Genomic DNA, 18,313 nt, shown 5'->3' with positions numbered 1-18,313 from the left:
TAAAAAAAGGGAAAGATAAATAAATAAAACTCCAAAACCCTTTATTTATTTATTTATTTTTTGAGTAACTATTTCTTTTAATGACAAAAAACGAAGACTTCGTGCCGGTTTTGATAAATACAATGCCTGCTGCTGCTGCTGCTGCTGCTGCTAACTGTGGACAAAGGGATCAAAGGAATAATAGCCTTTAAACATTTGGAATTTTGTGGCAAAGCAGCTAAAGCAAATTTATACTAACCAACATGCTGCTGCTTGCTTGCCTTGTTTGCCTCTTTACACCCTTATCTTTTTTGTTACTCTATATTTTATTTTTAATATTTGTTGTAAATAAGTGAATATTGGCAACTATAAAATAAAACTTTTATATCAGAATTATGAGAATTTAAATATCAATTTTGGATCAAAATGCATGCTTTTTAAAAATATATATTTTTAACCATAATTTTTCTCATTAAGTATTAATTTTAATAAGTATTTTGAAATAAAAATATTGCTAAACAATATATTTTTAGCTTTTCAAAATGGTTTTAGGAAAAAAATGCTTTGCAATAACATTTTTAGTCAAAAGTAGAAGGAGAAAATTTTAACAGTTACTCAAAATATTTTTTTACCCAAAAGTACTTTTGAGAAATAATATTAAACTAAGGTAAAAGTAATGCTAAACAAACTATTTTAAAATCAGAAATGCTTTAGAAAAATATTTTTCAACCCAAAGGTAAAAGTAATTTTTTTTTAGCTTTTGCTTTTGGTAAAAGTACTTTTAGAAATAAATGATAGTTTTAACTTTTAACACTTATAATGTATTTTATATAATATTTATATGTATATGTAATTATTTTCTTATTAAAATTTATTTTAAATATATAATATTATATATTTAAATTTTTATGGGTCATATTTTATTATTTAAAATACAGTTTATATATTCGAATTAAATTTTATGAATAATTGATATTAATTGCTTAAAATATTTAAAATTTATATTTTATATATTAAAATATTAACAACAAATTATAATAAATTATTTTTATATTCTTACTAAGATATCATAATATTAACTAATTAGAACATTATTTAAATGTATATTTATTACTTTATAACACAATATTTAAAATGAATATTTTATTTATCAAAAGTATTTTTTAGGCAATACTAAATACTTAAATTTAAACTCAACTTTTCAAAAGATTACAAAATCATTGTTTTCACCGCACTTTTTAAAAGTTCTTCTCAAAAGTAATACTAAACTAAGGGTACAGATTTGAAAAACGCTTATGTGACTGTTTACTCTTTAATTATTTCTTTTATTATTATTTTATTGAATATATGATTTGTGCTCCAAAGTTATTAGGATGCGATACATTTTAAAATTATTTTATTTTTTTTATAAATTATAAATAAAAAAAATAAAATTATAAATTCCATGAAAATGGGTTTTTAATGTTTTTGGATTTTGTTAGTGTGGCCAAAGTGGCACTTGTCAAAAACTCATAACATTTGGGTGAGAAGGATCGTGTACTGCAGCAGCATAGGATAGGACCACTCTTAGCAGTTAGCAGCATATATAAATAAAACGGAATCCAAATTTCATTATTTAGCCGAAACCCAGCGTTTAAAAGCCCACTTTCAACTCTCTTCTCCTCAATCTTTCCCCACCTCTCCTTTCTCTCCACGTGTTTCAATCTCCTTTCTCCACTTGTCTTCCTCTCACCAGCCGTCTGCTCTTCTCATTTCTCCTACTCCTTCCCTCACCTAATTCAAACCCGCCTCCCCTTCATTAATCATTTATATTTCCCCTTCCCCCAACGACCGCTTCATAGTTACACTTAAGCCCTCTCTTTATAGACTTTTTTCTTTTTAATTTCGTGTTTTTTTTTAAAAAAAATTGTTTTGAACCAAACGGAAAAACCAGAAACCGAAGTTCATCGGATTCCGGTTTACTCCGCCCAACTTCTTGTTAACGGCCGCCATTTTCCTTCAAAACGATAACGTTTTCAACTGTTCATCATTTTGTAACCGCCTCCCGAAATTCTTCTCACAAAAAGAAGAACATGAAAAGTTCAACTGCAACCGCCGTGCTCCGTCGTCGCATCAGCTTTTATCAGCGCCGGAATATTGCAATTGTTTTTATTAGGAAATAAAGGAAAGAACCGAGTTGCCTTATGCATCCTTTTTGTTGTGTTTCCACGGTATCGGAACATTCCCCGGTCAAACCATTAGCCGATCAAGTTATCTCCATGAGGCCCCCTACTGTAACGACCGTAACTACTACTACTTCCTCTTCGGCTCCCACCACCAGATCCAACTCGGCCCGATCCACGGCTCAAATCCAGTGCCAGTCCAATCAAAACCATCATCGTAGCAATAGCGTTGATTTGAATCGGGTGGTTCAGAGGAATGGAATACCGTCGGGAAGAGAGGCTACGACCGCCACGGCTCCTCCGCCGCAAGTGGATGTAAAGATAAACGACATAGTTGGAAACGGGATATCGGGCGTGCTTTACAAATGGGTGAATTACGGGAAAGGTTGGAGACCGAGGTGGTTCGTTTTGCAAGATGGAGTTTTATCGTATTATAAAATCCACGGTCCTGATAAGATCGTCGTTAGCCAAGAGACGGAAAAAGGATCCAAAGTTATCGGCGAAGAGTCTCACCGTATTATCTCCCGCCATCGTAATTCCATTTCTCATAATTCTGCAACCCGTCGAAAACCCTTCGGTGAAGTCCACTTGAAGGTCAGAGCAAAGGAAACCGCTTGACCAAAAATAAATGAATAAAATCAAGGGACAAAATGAAAATTGAATTGATTTTTGAATTCTTGAATTTTTCTCAGGTTTCTTCGATAAGGGAAAGCAGATCAGATGATAAGAGATTCTCGATCTTCACCGGAACGAAGAGGCTTCATCTAAGAGCCGAGACGCGGGATGATCGGGTTGCGTGGATGGAGGCGCTTCAGGCGGTTAAGGATATGTTCCCTAGGATGTCCAATAGCGAGCTCATGGCTCCGACGGACAATGTGGTGGTTTCCACGGAGAAATTAAGGAAACGGCTGATGCTGGAAGGTATAAGCGAATCGGCTATTCAAGATAGCGAGCAGATTATGAAGAGCGAGTTCGCGGAATTGCAGAAGCAGCTGGTGTTGCTTAAACAGAAACAGTGGCTTCTCATCGATACCTTGCGTCAGTTGGAGGTACATGTTATCGAAATTAGATAATAATATGCTTCTGCGAGTAGTCATTTAATTTGAATTTTTTTTAAAAAGATTATTTTTTCCAAGCAATTTCATCGGTTCGCTATTCTATTGCTTCATTCATTTTTTTATGAATTATGAAGGGGCGTGGTTTTTTGAAGGATATATTTATGTATTTTCTTGATTGTTTTCTTTAAATTTCATCCGAAGTTAGTTGATGTAGGATTTGTATGTTAGTCACTGAATCATAGGTGACATTCATTAATATTTCAAATAAAATTTAATTTGTAATCTTGAACAATTATGTCATGCACCTTTTGATTACTGTTTCTTTTAGTTTCATCTGATAATATAGAAAAGCAGTTGGTCTGCAGCTAGTGGTTTTCGGTAGGCTGTTGAAATCCTTCTACGTGGAGATGGCTATTGTTCAGAGCAGGAACATAGTGTTCTTCTCTATAAATACCTAGAAAGAGTGTGTGTCTGTTGTCCATTAACGGTTGCTATTGATTTCTGTTTTTGATGTTTATAGATGGATGACAGTAAATTAACTTTTATTAGCTGTGAAAATATCTGGCTGTAATTTTGAAAATCTTTAGTATTTCTTAAGTGCCTTTTTGATGTTGAAGTTGCACAAATATATGATTTTTTAGGGATGACTGAGGGGAATTGTTTTCTCTAACTATAAAGGTCTCTTGAATGCCAGTTTCAATTAGAGAACTATTTCATGAAGGGATATTTTGATAATATTTTTTAAATGGAAAAAAGGTTCTAGTTTCCCCACTTATCTTCCTTTAAGCCAAATGTAATTTTCAAACCTGTCTGCTAATATCCTTTTTATTGCATGTTGTTGCTAGTAATGCTTCTTGGTAAGACTCTCTGTTAGAGAAGTTGAGAGGACTTCTATTCTAATCAGTCTGTCTTTTGAGGAAGTTACTTAGATACTGTCTAACTCTCCTATTTCTTGGTGGACAATGCGGGGAGTGGGCATAAGGTTAGGGTCTCTCTCTTTTATGGAGTGTCCTTTTCATGAGCTTTTACTTTGAGAATGTCAGCATGTACAATATCTATTCCCCAATGCAAAATAACTTGTGTATAACTTTAAGCTCAAACTACCCATTTCTTTTAAAAGTTATTTCCTGAAGGTGCCTTTCTTTAACTCTGCGATGAGCTCTGCCTTTCTTTACTGAAGAAAAGAATCCCGATTTCTTCTCCCTCTTTAAATTTGTTGGTGCCATTCAGATTTAAGTGTAACCGACTGAGTAAGGAGTCCTTTTTGGTTAAGTTTTCAGTATCTTTTTATTCATGAAAAGATTTAGTATAGCTCTAGTTGAAGTTTGAGGTTATGTACTTCAGCTTTGTCCTTTTAATCAATTCTTACCTGAAGGTGCTTGTTTGTTATGAGCTTGGCATTGGAGTAGACTTTTAATGTCCTTGCTACTCCTACAATTCTGTAGCTTTATGGACTGTAGTTGGGGCAGCTAATATTTGGAATTGATGAAACTCCAATTGCTTGTCCAGAGGGTTACTGAACTGCTAGAAATTTATATGTGCAGGAGCATATGAGGGATATAGGTAGCTTTTCTCTTGGGTTGCTAAGATAATAAGTTATAAATTAGAATCTCAGTAGTCCTACAAGCTGCAAAGCTTATGCTACACCTTAAACTGGTTGACTTTCATTTTACTCCTTTTTTTTCCTCCTTTACTGAAGATGGTTGTGTTTTTGGTTATTTGCAGCAACATGCATGCACTGAAAGGTGCCCTGCTGCTTATTTTCAGTCAATAATTGGCTTTACCGCTAAAGTTTGCTTCTTTTTTCAATGTTCTGCTAAGAAACTGCTATTTGTACTTTTTTTGTAGACAGAAAAGGTTGATCTAGAGAATACAGTGGTTGATGAGAGCCAGAACAAGTTGAATGATCAGGGGGCCTCCTCTATGATAAGGCAAGACAAGTCTAGTGGTAAGGATCTTAGGCAGTAAAACCATTTATTAGAACTGTTGGTTCTATAAGAAAATTTATTCTGGACTGATGGTTATGTGCTGAGATGTGGTTGGTGCTTATAATCAATGTTCACATTCTTATTAGTTCAGGAAGTTCTTTTTTGTTCTATCAGCTATGTGCCTAAGTTTTAGCTTTACTTATTTGTTGACAACTGATAACGCTCATTAAGTCAGGTTCATATATTATCTGGATGGGTGCTTGGCAAACTGCACTTGCCAACTTGAATTCAAAATAAAGAACTTCCTTTTTCATTTCCAAATCTGCGTTGTATCTTTGCTATAGCTTATTAATAGTTATAGTGCTTATTGCTTGGTTATTAGATTGCTTAAGTTGTCTTTGGTTTCATCTTTATTCAAGTAATTGTTATTACTTTATTGTTTTCATAGAATTGCTACTTACATTGAGTTTTTTCTTTTGTCTTTGTTCAAAATTTTACTCAGAAGGCAGTGTAACTGACACAGATGAGGATAATGAAAGAGTTGATGCTGCAGAAGAAGAAACTGATGAAGATGAACACAATTTCTTTGATACTCGTGACTTTTTGTCATCAAGCTCTTTCAAGAGCAATGGATCTGATTTCCGGACATCATCTTTCTCTTCAGATGATGGTCTTAATGGTTTTGATTCTGAAGATGACATTGATCCTTACATTAAATCAGTTGGAAGTAACTTCCCTTACATTAAACGTCGAAAAAAGTTGCCTGACCCAGTTGAAAGGGAGAAAGGTGTAAGTCTTTGGTCAATGATTAAGGATAATATTGGGAAAGACCTCACAAAAGTTTGTCTTCCTGTTTACTTCAATGAGCCTCTCTCTTCTCTTCAAAAGTGTTTTGAGGATCTGGAATATTCCTATCTGCTTGACCGTGCATATGAATGGGGGAAAAGGGTGAGTGTACAAATTCAAAATTATCTTGTTTTAGAATTGGTGCTATATAAAGTTTTCCTAATGTAATAGTTCTCCATTACCATATCACTTGTTTCTTTAATCTTGTTATACATCTTGGCTTTATCTGATCCCCCCACCCCTCCTCCTTTCTCTATTTTAAACCTATTGAAATTTGACTGTGCAAAAGGCTTGTTGCAACTTTTATAGCTGCTCAGTTCATGAACTTTGACAATCTGAATCTCTACAAGATTCCCCTGAGACTCATAATTTTTCCCAAAAAAACTGCAGGGGAATAATCTCATGAGAATTCTTAATGTAGCTGCATTTGCTGTGTCTGGATATTCTTCAACAGAAGGGAGAATTTGCAAACCCTTCAATCCATTATTAGGGGAAACATATGAAGCTGACTTCCCAGATAAAGGCTTACGCTTCTTCTCAGAGAAGGTTTGTCTGTGCTTGAGATATTATCTATCCTTGTTGTCACATTTGTTTTTCTGCATTTACGCAACATCGTCATTGAAACTGTAATGCATATTAACCTCTCTTCTAAAGTCAACTGTTTTACTGAAGAATGTTCCTGGTTCACCTGGTCAACCCAGAGTGTTAATTTAGCAATCAAATTCAGTCTGCTCAAAACTTTAATACTTCCTCTTTTTCATAACTAGTTTACCAGGCCTGTTGTAAAAATTGCTGTACCCCAAGAGCCCGGCAAATTTAGTACATTATTGATGCTTTGGTGCATATTCCTTCTTTACCTTATATCTCCTTGGCTTTTTCTTTTGGTTTAAGTTCTCAATAGAAAAAAATTTCTGAGTTAAAAACCTGACTATAAAAGAAGCTAATATCTTCCTGTCTCCTGGCGGACTCATCTGTTGGTGGAATCAACCACTATAATGTCAAATTATTGGGGGAAGTGAAACGGGAATGCATGCTAAAGAGTCTTTATACCTCATAATTTCAAACTAGTGTAGTTTTAATAGATTATCTTAAACATTAAATAGGGTGTTGATAAACATTAAATAGTGTAGTTTTAATAGATTATCTTAAACATTAAATAGGGTGTTGATAAATGGGAATGCTATTCTCTTTCCTTTATTGGAAGGTATGAATATCCTTTAGTGTTTAGGGTACAGGGAAAAGAACATTGCACTACTTCATATATATAAATAACATTTCTCCGATGTCATCTCTTTTTCTTATTTTATTTGTTTCTGAGTTAATGCTATATTTGAAGTTGATGAGAGCTATTCCATATTTGGTGTCAGGTCAGTCATCATCCTATGATTGTAGCATGCCACTGTCAGGGTACAGGATGGAAATTGTGGGGTGATAGCAATTTAAAGAGCAAGTTTTGGGGTCGCTCTATTCAGCTGGATCCAGTTGGTGTTTTGACCTTGGAGTTTGAAGATGGAGAAGTGTTCCAATGGAGTAAGGTATAACTTCAAAACTTATGTCGTAATTATACATGCATAGACATGGGTTTTTTATCTTGTATCCATTTTGAAAATGGGCTTCCTTTTTCCAGGTGACAACATCAATATATAATCTCATATTAGGAAAGTTGTACTGTGATCACTATGGCACCATGCGAATAGAGGGGAACCGTGAATATTCATGTAAGCTGAAATTCAAGGAGCAATCTATCATAGATAGAAATCCTCACCAGGTGATCTTTCATCTTCCTCAATTATATATTTACTCAATTACATAAGCAACTTGTATTTTGATAGAATGATGTTGTTCTATGATCCTCTTTTTAACCGTCATTGACATTTATCCATTTTTAAAACCTTTTTCACCCTTCAGGTACATGGTATAGTTCAAGATAGGAATGGAAGGACAACGGCTTCATTATTGGGGAAATGGGATGAGAGCATGCATTATGTGAATGGAGATTATTCTGCAAAGGGAAAAGGTCAAGAGTCTTTATCAGAAAGTCATCTCCTTTGGCGGCGGAGCAAGCCTCCTAAATATCCCACCAGATATAACTTAACACGCTTTGCCATCACATTGAATGAACTCACTCCTGGTCTAAAGGTGATTATGATAATCAGTTGTTTCAATTTAAATACATGTATATTTTATAAACCCAACTAATGGTTTTCATCTTCTATTCATATGGATCATTCACTGTCTTCAGACTTGATGAACTGGTTTGCAGTAACTAGGGAATTGATCTTAATCTCTTTTTTATGATTACAGGAGAAGTTGCCTCCTACAGATTCAAGGCTGAGACCTGATCAGAGATATCTGGAAAACGGGGAGTATGAAATGGCAAATTCAGAGAAGTTGCGGTTGGAGCAGCGGCAACGACAGGTAAGTTTTATGTTTCTTTTTCTTCATTGTTGTCAACTCCATGTGTCAGTGGTGCAATTTGTTTTTATTCGTTTCAGTCATTGAAGAACAAAGATGATGATGATATTATGGAAGAAACACTCAACCAAAGTCTTAGACTTGTTCAGAATAAAAGATTAATGACATAAACGTTAAAAAGCTTTGGGGTATAGCAGACGCAGGAAATAATAGCTATGATTAGTGATTAACAAAATCCTATTAAGTTGTTTTCTAGATTGCTGTAAAGGATGTAGGAAATAGATTTGTAGTTTTATGTGGTGTCATCTCATTTGTTTTCAATGGGATACAGGCTCGGAAGATGCAAGAGAGCGGTTGGAAGCCAAGGTGGTTTGCCAAGGATAAAAACAGTGGGACATACCATTATATTGGTGGATATTGGGAGGCTAGAGAGAAAAGGAAGTGGGATTCATGTCCTGATATTTTTGGCCAAATCCCTTGTGATCAGATCCTTGAGTAAGTGCCAGCAGCAGCAACAAAAGTTGCCTATCTTAAACCATCTTTGATTCTTTTTGTCATTTTTTTTTTCTCACAAGAGATGGGGCACCAACACATCCGCTGGGCCAAGAAGGTTGGAATGCTCCATGACAAGTGACAACAACAATGTAAGTAAGAAAAAAAAAGGAAGAAGAAAGGGTTTAGAAAATAATAGAAGAATGAACGAATACATTATTATTTTCCCCATCCACTTGTTTCTCAATTCACATTTGATGATTTGAGTTTGAGCCTTACTGGAATTGGGTTACGGTTGTGGGATTTTCGTTGTAACAAATGATTAGAAGACTTGACAGAAATTTTATGGATAAAGAATACAAGAAATATTTTCCTAAACTTCTTTTTAAACCAAAGGTAAAAGATCGGTCCCTCAACATGAAAGGGGGCATCTTAATCTCTATGCATACGTGCATATGATGTCATGAGCTTTATTTATAAATTATCCTTGGTGTTTGTTTAATGGAAAAACCTAGAGACATTGACTTAAAAAGGATGAACTCACAAAAGCCTAAAATACTATGTAAGATTGTCAAAAGTTTTCAAGTTTAACCAATCCAAACAAAGTAGATGAAGGGAGATTAATGTTCATCTTCCCTTTATTTTGTTTTTGATTGGTAAAATTTGAAAACTTTCAACAATCCCACATATTAGTTTAAGTTTTTTGTGTTGATGATTTTATTTATAAATAAAGTTAAGCTTCTAGCAAATTTTAAAGTTTTTCAGAGTTTTTTTTAATTGAAGAAACACCATAAAAGAGCTAATAATTAAAGTTGTGTTAAATATAGTAAGAAATAAAAGAAAAGAATCAAATAAGAAGAAAACATAGTTAAAATGTTCAACCAAACTTGATACAGATTGGAGTAAAGATTTGTGTAGAAAGAAGTCAAATATATTAAACTGGTCATCTATGAATATCGGGGTTTTGGTCAAACAAGTCAATTAATATTCTCTTTCTTTATTCCCTTTTGACCTTCTCAATCTTGTTTTCTATCCCCTTTACCCGATTTCTAGTGGTATCGAAAATTGCAATTTCAGGTCCTCATTTTTGTAAATTGAGTCCGTAAATATTTAGGATATTTACGGAGTTAATATATAGATGAATTGAAATTTGAATAGTTAATTTAGTCGAAATTGTGATTAATTAAGCCAGAAACTAAATTGTAAAGTCCAATCACTATAGATTTTTAATTAGGAAATGGCTTGGGGACTTAGATTGCATTCAACCAAATGTCCAAAATAGCAATTAGACAATGCACAAATAAGAGATAGTGGACGGTAATGATGTGTGTTAATTAATTAAGCAAAATGTGGTTAATTAAAATGAAAACGTGATTAATTAAGTTAATCAACTATGAATCTAAGTATATATAAATGAATTGGTGGATGGAGAGATAATGTATCATCTTCTCCAACCGACCAAAAAAGAATACCAAGGGAGGATGTCATTTTAGGTTTTTAACCTATTAGGCCTTTAAATCAAGTAAGTCTCTAGCCATTTTTTTTTTATATTTATGGAAATTGAATCATGGGAGCTTGATTTAGCTAGCCCAAGTGCTATTTTGTAAAACTGTTAAAGGTTTAGGAAGTTATCATTGTTGAGAATTAGATGAAATTGGTGTTAAATTGTTAGAAATTAAGCTTAGATTGAGAAAATAACTGTAAAGCTTAGTTGTTAGTTTTGTACATTAGGGACCAAATTGAAAAAAATGAAAAAATATTGTGAAGTGTTGGTAGGAATAACAAGTAGGAGGTCCCTAATGAATATATGTGAAATTAGATTTCAATCCGAAGCTTTAAATTGAAAGTTAAGTTCGTCTTAGGTTTAGGGACTAAACTGAAAAAATTGTAAAATATGTTTGATATTGTAATTGATTGCAATTTGAGTGTAATTTGATGATATTATATGTTTTTTGATTTCATTTAGCTAACGTTGACATGGAATTGTCAAAAGGAAAAGGAAAATCGAAAGTTGTCGACGAGTAGCTCAGAAATTTGGATTGTATTTCAATGATTCGAGACCAATTTATTTATTGCATATTCATAACATTATGCATTATATGGTATTGAGGTGAATTGGTAATGACTATTTGAGTTGAATTACTATAGTTGAGGTTGAATATCAAAATAAGGACTAAATTGAATAGAATAGAAAGTTGTATGATCTATTTGATATGTGATAATAGGTATGAAATTGAGTTAAATTATGCTATATGATATGATTAATTGATAACAAATTAAGAATGGGGAAATGTGAATTGAACTATATATAATGAATCAAAAATTGATTACCATATTAGCTGTTCGGACCAAGTCGGATATAGTTGGCATGCCATAGGGTTAAGATATTGATTGGAAAACCATCGTTGTTGGGCAAGCCGAGTGTAGGTTATACATGTAAAGTCATCGTTGCCGAGCAACCCAAGGTGACAGAGTAATTAGAATGGGAAAACCATCTTTGCCAAGCAACCTAGAGTGGTGGTAGTATATACATGTATAGCGTCATCGTTGTCGGACAACCTGGGGTGATAGATTCGCGTATTCCTTTTGAGTCTGTGTCTAGTTAATAGAGTTATAAACATATGAATTGACTAAATGGTATGTAAAATGAAATGAGATTGAAATGTGATATATGACAATATGCAAAAGAATTGAAAACGAGCCCTTAGGGACGAAAAAGTATGAAAGATCCAATAGGCTCGGAAATGGTTGAAATGCAATTATGAAATTGAATATATGCATGTAATTGTTGATATTGACAAATGAATAAGTACAAGTACATATAGATAACATTATGAATTGAGTAGGTAGTATGTGAAATGAATGGTAAATGATAAGTTAGTATGCATAAATAGTGTATTAGTGTGTTAAAAACGATTATATGTATGTTTACATTGTATTGGAAGTTGTTGGCATAGAATTGTGTAAGGATTTGCTTATGAATTGAACGTACTTGAATCATGAAAATACCATTGAGTGTATTTGCTCAGTTTATGGTTTGTTTTCTCCGTACGCAGGTATAGTAAATTCTCGAGAGTGCGATAAGTAGATCCAACATCCAGGAGGCGATCCCTGACACAACAAAGTTTTTATATTTTCGTTTTGTTAAAGTGTGGCATGTACCTAGTTTGAGTCGGTTTTGATGCAATACTATGTATATATAGAATTGGTTACATGGATGCAATATGTTCACGAGTACAATATATGGTTTGAAATGTATTAAATGTTGCAATTGTCTATGGCATTGGTGGATAGGTATGTATGTTTAACATTGTGAATGAATTATGCTAGATAGTTAACTTATTATAAGTAATATGACACTGATATATCATTGAATAAGGTGTTATACTTCATGAATTAATTCACGAGGATTGCATATTTTGGTTGAAAATGTGTTGTGAATGTGTAGACTGGTTGATTGGTACTTGCAGGTTAAGGTAAAATTTAGTGCCATCTAGAAACAATATGTCACATCGCGACATTGAGTGATGTTGTACCGATGAGATCAAATTACTATGTCATGACGCGATGTCGAGCATGGGTTGTTGCAATGACACCAAGTTAGAATGTTGTGTTGTGACAAGGAACCCCCGACGTCGTGACGTCAACCAGGAATTTTGTAAACATTACAGTTTAGTCCTAATACGACCTCAGGTTAGCATTAGAGCTTTTGTAAGCTCGTATACGACTCGGAAATGAATATTTATCATTTTAATACATATTTTAGTTATATTTGAATGTTTAATGCTGTGAATTGGATCGTGATTTGTTCGTAGTTACTCTAGCAACGAATATGACACTTTATAATTCGAACCTGACGACCGGTTGAATATTGGGTCTTATCTTCTCAATCTCAAAGAAATTTAGATAAAAATACTTATGCTAAACTTAAAATCCACATGTGTTGAGGTGCTCCACAAAATATATATATTCTAAGAATTGTTTTTTTGAAAAAGAAAAAATTACATTTGTTTGGCTCATCTATACTTTAAGAATTTAACTATTCCTTCAACAAAGAAAACTTGACAAGATTTTAGGCCTAGCCTTTTCTAACATATAATAATTTTACGTTATTTGATATCATTATTGTAAATAAAGTGGTCAACTAAGCTAGTGTTATAGGCCAACTCGATATTAATTCAATTATAAAATTATCAAAATATTTTTATTTTAAAGGATAATTAATAATATTTGAGGATATTTTTATCTTTTCATATTTTCATATAGTCTTTAAATAAAATAACTAAAAATATTATTTAAGTATTGAACACAAAACTAATAAATTTATATAAAATCTCTTACTATCCCACCAATAAAATATTTTTGAAATATTTTTATAAATATATTTTGAAATATAAAATATGATAAAATATAATATAAATTAAACTTGTTTGTAAAATATTAGATGATGTTAGTTTAAAGTTCATTTTTTAATGTTTAAAATAGAAGACAGCATCTTTTAAATTAATTGGAATTGATATTTTAATTTTAGGTTATTTTAAATTTAATTTGTCAATTTTATAATAATATCAAAGTAAAAACAAAAGAAATTCATCTTCATCTTTATTCCGTTTAGAGGTTGGTGAATAATGTTGTAATATGTGAAAGGGATAAAGTCTACTCATGATGGTTGGAAAGCTCACTTAAAAATTAAAATAAATTTGGGTAAAATTATAAATTTGAAAAACGGACTTAGTCAAAAAAATAAGAAAACAAGTTGGGTCTCGAATAAGATTTTTTTGACTAAATTTCGAGTGGGTCTTTAAACTTGAGTAGGTAACTCGACCCATGAACAAGTATGAGAATATGTATTCTTGTAAACAAACAAAATGCATTATATTGATTAATATAATAAAATAAAATGGTATTTTTGTTTTAAAATTTAGATTTCACCTTAATCTTAGATAACCAAAGAAAAGGATGGTAATGAAATTACATCATATATTACAACATTCTGACATTATTCTTTAATGTGAGATTACAAGATCGTTGAATAATCCAAATACTACAATCTCATTTTTTAATATAACATTATGGGCCGTATGAGAAATAAAACTCCACTAATCGAGATGTTTCCTAAACTCGGTGAACCTATTTAAATTCTAATCGGAGTATGAAAAATAAAACCCTAATACGAAGGGTATGAGACCAGATTCCCTAGCAATTGTTATTCAACTCATTATTAATAAGAATTATGTTGTAATTAGTTGGTAATATGTAAAAAGTATACACTGTATTAAACATTAACCTTAGTGGTATTGTAGATAGTCTCAATTCCCAAATAAGGAGACACAGATCCAGTGAAAAAAACAGCAGGCTATGATCAACCAAAGAAATTGTGTTCTCTGTGTGTATCTGTGAAAAGCAGCAGACAAAAGAGAGCTTGGGGGTTCCCATTCTAAGCTAAGAAATGGCATGAAATGACAGAACGTGACATGGTTCAACCCTCCCACAACACGACAAACAAAGAGTGAAGCCAAGTTTTCAAACCCTAAACCCCCAAAGCAAAGCTAAAAACCCACCCTGGGTGTGTCGGTAGGGTTCCAGTTCCCACATAAGTAGCTTCAATCAGATAAATAGCTAATATGTGAGGCTAAACAGCCTTTCCCAGGGCCGGCTGATGGTCTGATTTTTGCTTATTTGGTCCATGGCTCATTGGGTGTAGGTGAAGAGTAAGACAAGAACCTTTGACTAAATGAAGCTAAACAAAAACGATGTGTAAGGATGGAGTAGACAGTGCACCAATATAGAAAGTGTTTTGACACAAAATCTACGAAATCCTCCTTTTTTGTTCTTACTTTGGCCAGGTTTTAATTAGTTTTAACTTGCATATTAATGGAAAAAAAATAAAGAATAGATCAAGCTTGAAGAAGACGATCCCTGTTTGCTGTTCTCTTATCCCTTTTTTATTTATAACGCCTTTGTAATGATACTCTAATATACTTGTCATAAAATTGAGGATAAATAAAACTTGATAATAATTTTTTTCATAAAGAGAATGATTAAACCATAACTTAAACTATTTATGGTCAAGTCACTCCAGAATAATCATCATGTAGTGACAATAGGACTTCATCTAGTAGTTGCATAAAAAAGTATTTACTCACCGGTCTTGAAAACGTCATTGATGTTAACCCATCAGTTACCTTGTTAACTTTAACCATCCAAAGAAGTTACAACATGTTCTTAATAGTACGTGTCACAACTGAGTAATACTAATTAGCTACATTTTCTTGAATCACTTGAATAGCTTTAGTGTTGTCCAATTTGAGAATTATTCATTTCAACCCAAGATTTCAAGTGAGTTGGAGACCTTTCAAAGCTCTCCAAAGTTCAGCATCGGTAATTAAGCAACGACCAATATTCCTTAAGAAACCAATAATTCACGTTCCATGCTAATTGCGGATCAGACCACCTGCAGCAACATTGTCGAATACCTTAAAGACTGCACCATCAGTATTCACTTTATGCCACTCATCATTTGGTGGAATCCATCTAATCAACTTACAAGTTTTAGCTTTTGAATATCTTGATGCCCATCGATACAAAGTTTGAACAGAGATATACGTAACATTTTCCAAAACAGTTTCGTTCTCGACAAAATCTGCGTGAAACTAATAGAGTAGAATTCATCTTTACCTAAAGTAGCCAGCAAATAACAGGAAAATGAACTTACCATTTAGAAAGATCGCGTGCCAACTTTCAAAACTAAAAGAGTAGAACTCATCTCTCTTTTCTGACCTGATTGTTCAACTCCAAGTTTAATATTTTATAGGTATAGTTATAATATTATAATTGTGAATTCTCTAACAATTAGAAAAATACTAATAAGTGACCGACGTTGATTAACCTACAAAATAGGGTTAAGGGAACGGCAAGAGGACTGACATACGTAACTTGACGTTAGAATTATGGATAGGCAGGGAGTGGGCAGAAGGTGTCCGTACTTTCTGGTTCCATCTTTCCCAAGTAAACTTTCATGATTAATTGAATCACACTTTCACAACATTAACCAAAATATTTTGCTCAATCATTATACTCATCTCTTCCATTTTTTCTATTTTAACATCGCTTCATGGGCATACCCTCAGTTTTTTGTATTTTGTGAAATTTGTATCCTTAATTTTTAAATTTTAGTCATAATAGTAATTAAATTTATTTAGTTAAATTTAATTATTAGTCATAAATTATGTATATAATTATAGATTTAACCCATATTCTTCAATTTAATTATTATTGTAATACTTTCTCTAGCCTGAAACATATGATGGCTTGAGAAACATCCCTCCATTCTCTGTCGATCGACCTGTACAAGACCAATTTTGACCTGGCCCAATAGCTCAAGGCCCAAAATCTAAATTGGCCCAATTGGGCCCAAAAATTAAACAACATCAGGGAACCCTCGGGTTCCCTGCCTTCTCCAGCGCCGCATGCTAGGGCCATGTGTGCAGTACGACTGCCGAACCTGCTCCCTGGTCACTTCAGCCACCTACTTTGCTGATATCGCCGCACCTACTCTTGCAAAAATAGAAGCCAAACAGAGAACACACGCAAAGCAGAAGAAAAAGCAGTGCAAAATAGAAGAAAATAGATAAAAAATATATTGTAATTGGCTATAAAAGCCTAGATCTCAGCCATGTTGCTCTCTTCTTTTTTTCTTCAGGAGAAAATAAACAAAAATTCAAGGTTTTTATTTCAGCTTTTATTTATTTATTTATTTATTTATTTTCTCTCATATTCTTTTATTTTTTATGAATAAAAATAAAAATAAATAAAAAAGGGGAAGGGAGGGCTCACCGAACGCCCCATGACCGCGCCGTCGGAGGACTCCTCCGTCGTGGCCGTCGAATCTGCGCGAGGGTTGAGAGTCCTCCATTTTCTTTTGAGACCCAGAGGGTTGGGCTTCTAAGGGCGCTGCGAGATAGGGGTCAAAAGCCCATTTCTTTTCCTCGTCTGCCACGACCATGGCGGTTGTGCGGCGGACGGAGGGCTGAACCCTAGGCAGAGTTCGAATGGTTGGGGGGAGGCAGAGAGTGTTTTTCTGTTTTTATTTTTTGAAACTGATTAAAATGAAAATAGGTTTTTTTTAAGCTTTTATAAGACATTAAACGGCGCCGTTTTAGCCTACCATGACCCGCGCGCGATCCGACCCGCTTTAGGGGGGATCCGCGTGTTTTCATGAAATGGGTTATTTGCGCGCGCGGTCCCTCCGCTTTTGTAGCGCGTTACAATTAGCCCCTTTTTCCTTCTTTTCTTTTATTTTAATTTAGCCATATAATTTTATAATTGTTTCATTTCAGTCCCACGCGGAACGTCGCGCATATGGCTAGGGGTAATTGCACAATCGGTCCCTCTCCCTCTGTGCGCGTCACGGATTGACCCTTTCCCTTATTTTATTTTTGTTTTCTCCCCTGGGATTTTGTTTTGTTTTCAATTTAGTCCCGTTAGTTATTATTATTATTAAATTAATTAGCTATATTATTATTATTATTATTATTATTATTATTATTATTATGATCATTTACCCATTTATATTTTTTAAAATTTTTGTTATATATACATATTCTTATATACACGCATTTACATATTTTTAATTTTGCTTATATGTACATATTAACATTTTATACACCTTATAATTTACATATATATGTATGTACATAATGTTATAGTGTACGTATGCATATTTTTTATTTTCATAAATATATATATATATATACCTACCTTTATATTTTATATATTTTATAACTTTATACGTATATATATATACACATACATACTCATATATTTTTATATATATTTTATAATTTATGTATACATATATTTATGTCTACATATATATTTTAATTTTATAAGTGTATATTTATATATTTACATACTTATATATTTTATACTTTATAATTTATATATACATACATATTTTTTAATACATATTTAAACACACATACACATTGTCACTATTTACTTGGTTATATATTTTATTCTTTTTAAACTTGGATTGTATTCATACACATATGTTTTTATTTATTTTTAATAATTTTATTTATTTTCAATATTATTTTGAATGAATGTTCTAGTGTTATCACCTTGTATGCATTGTTATTTTGTATATTATTGGTTTATCCTCTTATTAAACTTATTTTCATTGTTATTACTCATATTATTTATGCTTGTCATCGTATTCGTTTTTATTCACATATTGACACCGTGTTTTATTTCATGTTAGATTAATTTTATTTGATGTATAAATTATGATTTTATTTGAATAAGCAAAATCCCGTGTTTAGATTTGCGAAGGTCGTACCCTAACTTACTGGGTTTCGATTTTCACAATAAATCTAAATACATGTTTTTTAAACTCAAGTTTTAAATGATCTCGGGAACTAAGAAAGATCGT

At 32.9% G+C, this 18,313-nt stretch overlaps 1 protein-coding gene across 2 annotated transcripts; it reads left to right on the top strand.

Annotated features, from left to right (window-relative positions):
- Window positions 1–1,778: 1,778 nt before the first annotated feature.
- LOC105773206 (oxysterol-binding protein-related protein 1C) lies at window positions 1,779–9,258 on the top strand. 2 transcript variants are annotated; one of them, XM_052632442.1, is made up of 11 exons: window positions 1,779–2,735; window positions 2,834–3,190; window positions 5,048–5,147; window positions 5,633–6,075; window positions 6,364–6,519; window positions 7,341–7,508; window positions 7,601–7,741; window positions 7,882–8,112; window positions 8,278–8,391; window positions 8,720–8,883; window positions 8,964–9,258. In XM_052632442.1, the coding sequence occupies exons 1-11, from the start codon at window positions 2,163–2,165 to the stop codon at window positions 9,013–9,015; spliced, it is 2,499 nt and encodes an 832-aa protein (XP_052488402.1). In that variant the 5' UTR covers window positions 1,779–2,162; the 3' UTR covers window positions 9,016–9,258. The 2 variants fall into 2 exon arrangements, with proteins under 2 accessions (XP_052488402.1, XP_052488401.1); XM_052632441.1 differs by having other exon boundaries at window positions 1,780–2,735; window positions 5,630–6,075.
- The last annotated feature ends 9,055 nt before the right edge of the window (window positions 9,259–18,313 follow it).

The sequence above is a fragment of the Gossypium raimondii genome, chromosome 6 (assembly GCF_025698545.1).
Source record: "Gossypium raimondii isolate GPD5lz chromosome 6, ASM2569854v1, whole genome shotgun sequence".
Lineage (NCBI taxonomy): Eukaryota > Viridiplantae > Streptophyta > Magnoliopsida > Malvales > Malvaceae > Gossypium > Gossypium raimondii.
Note: the sequence above shows the minus strand (reverse complement) of the source record. Positions and strands in the feature narration are given on the sequence as shown.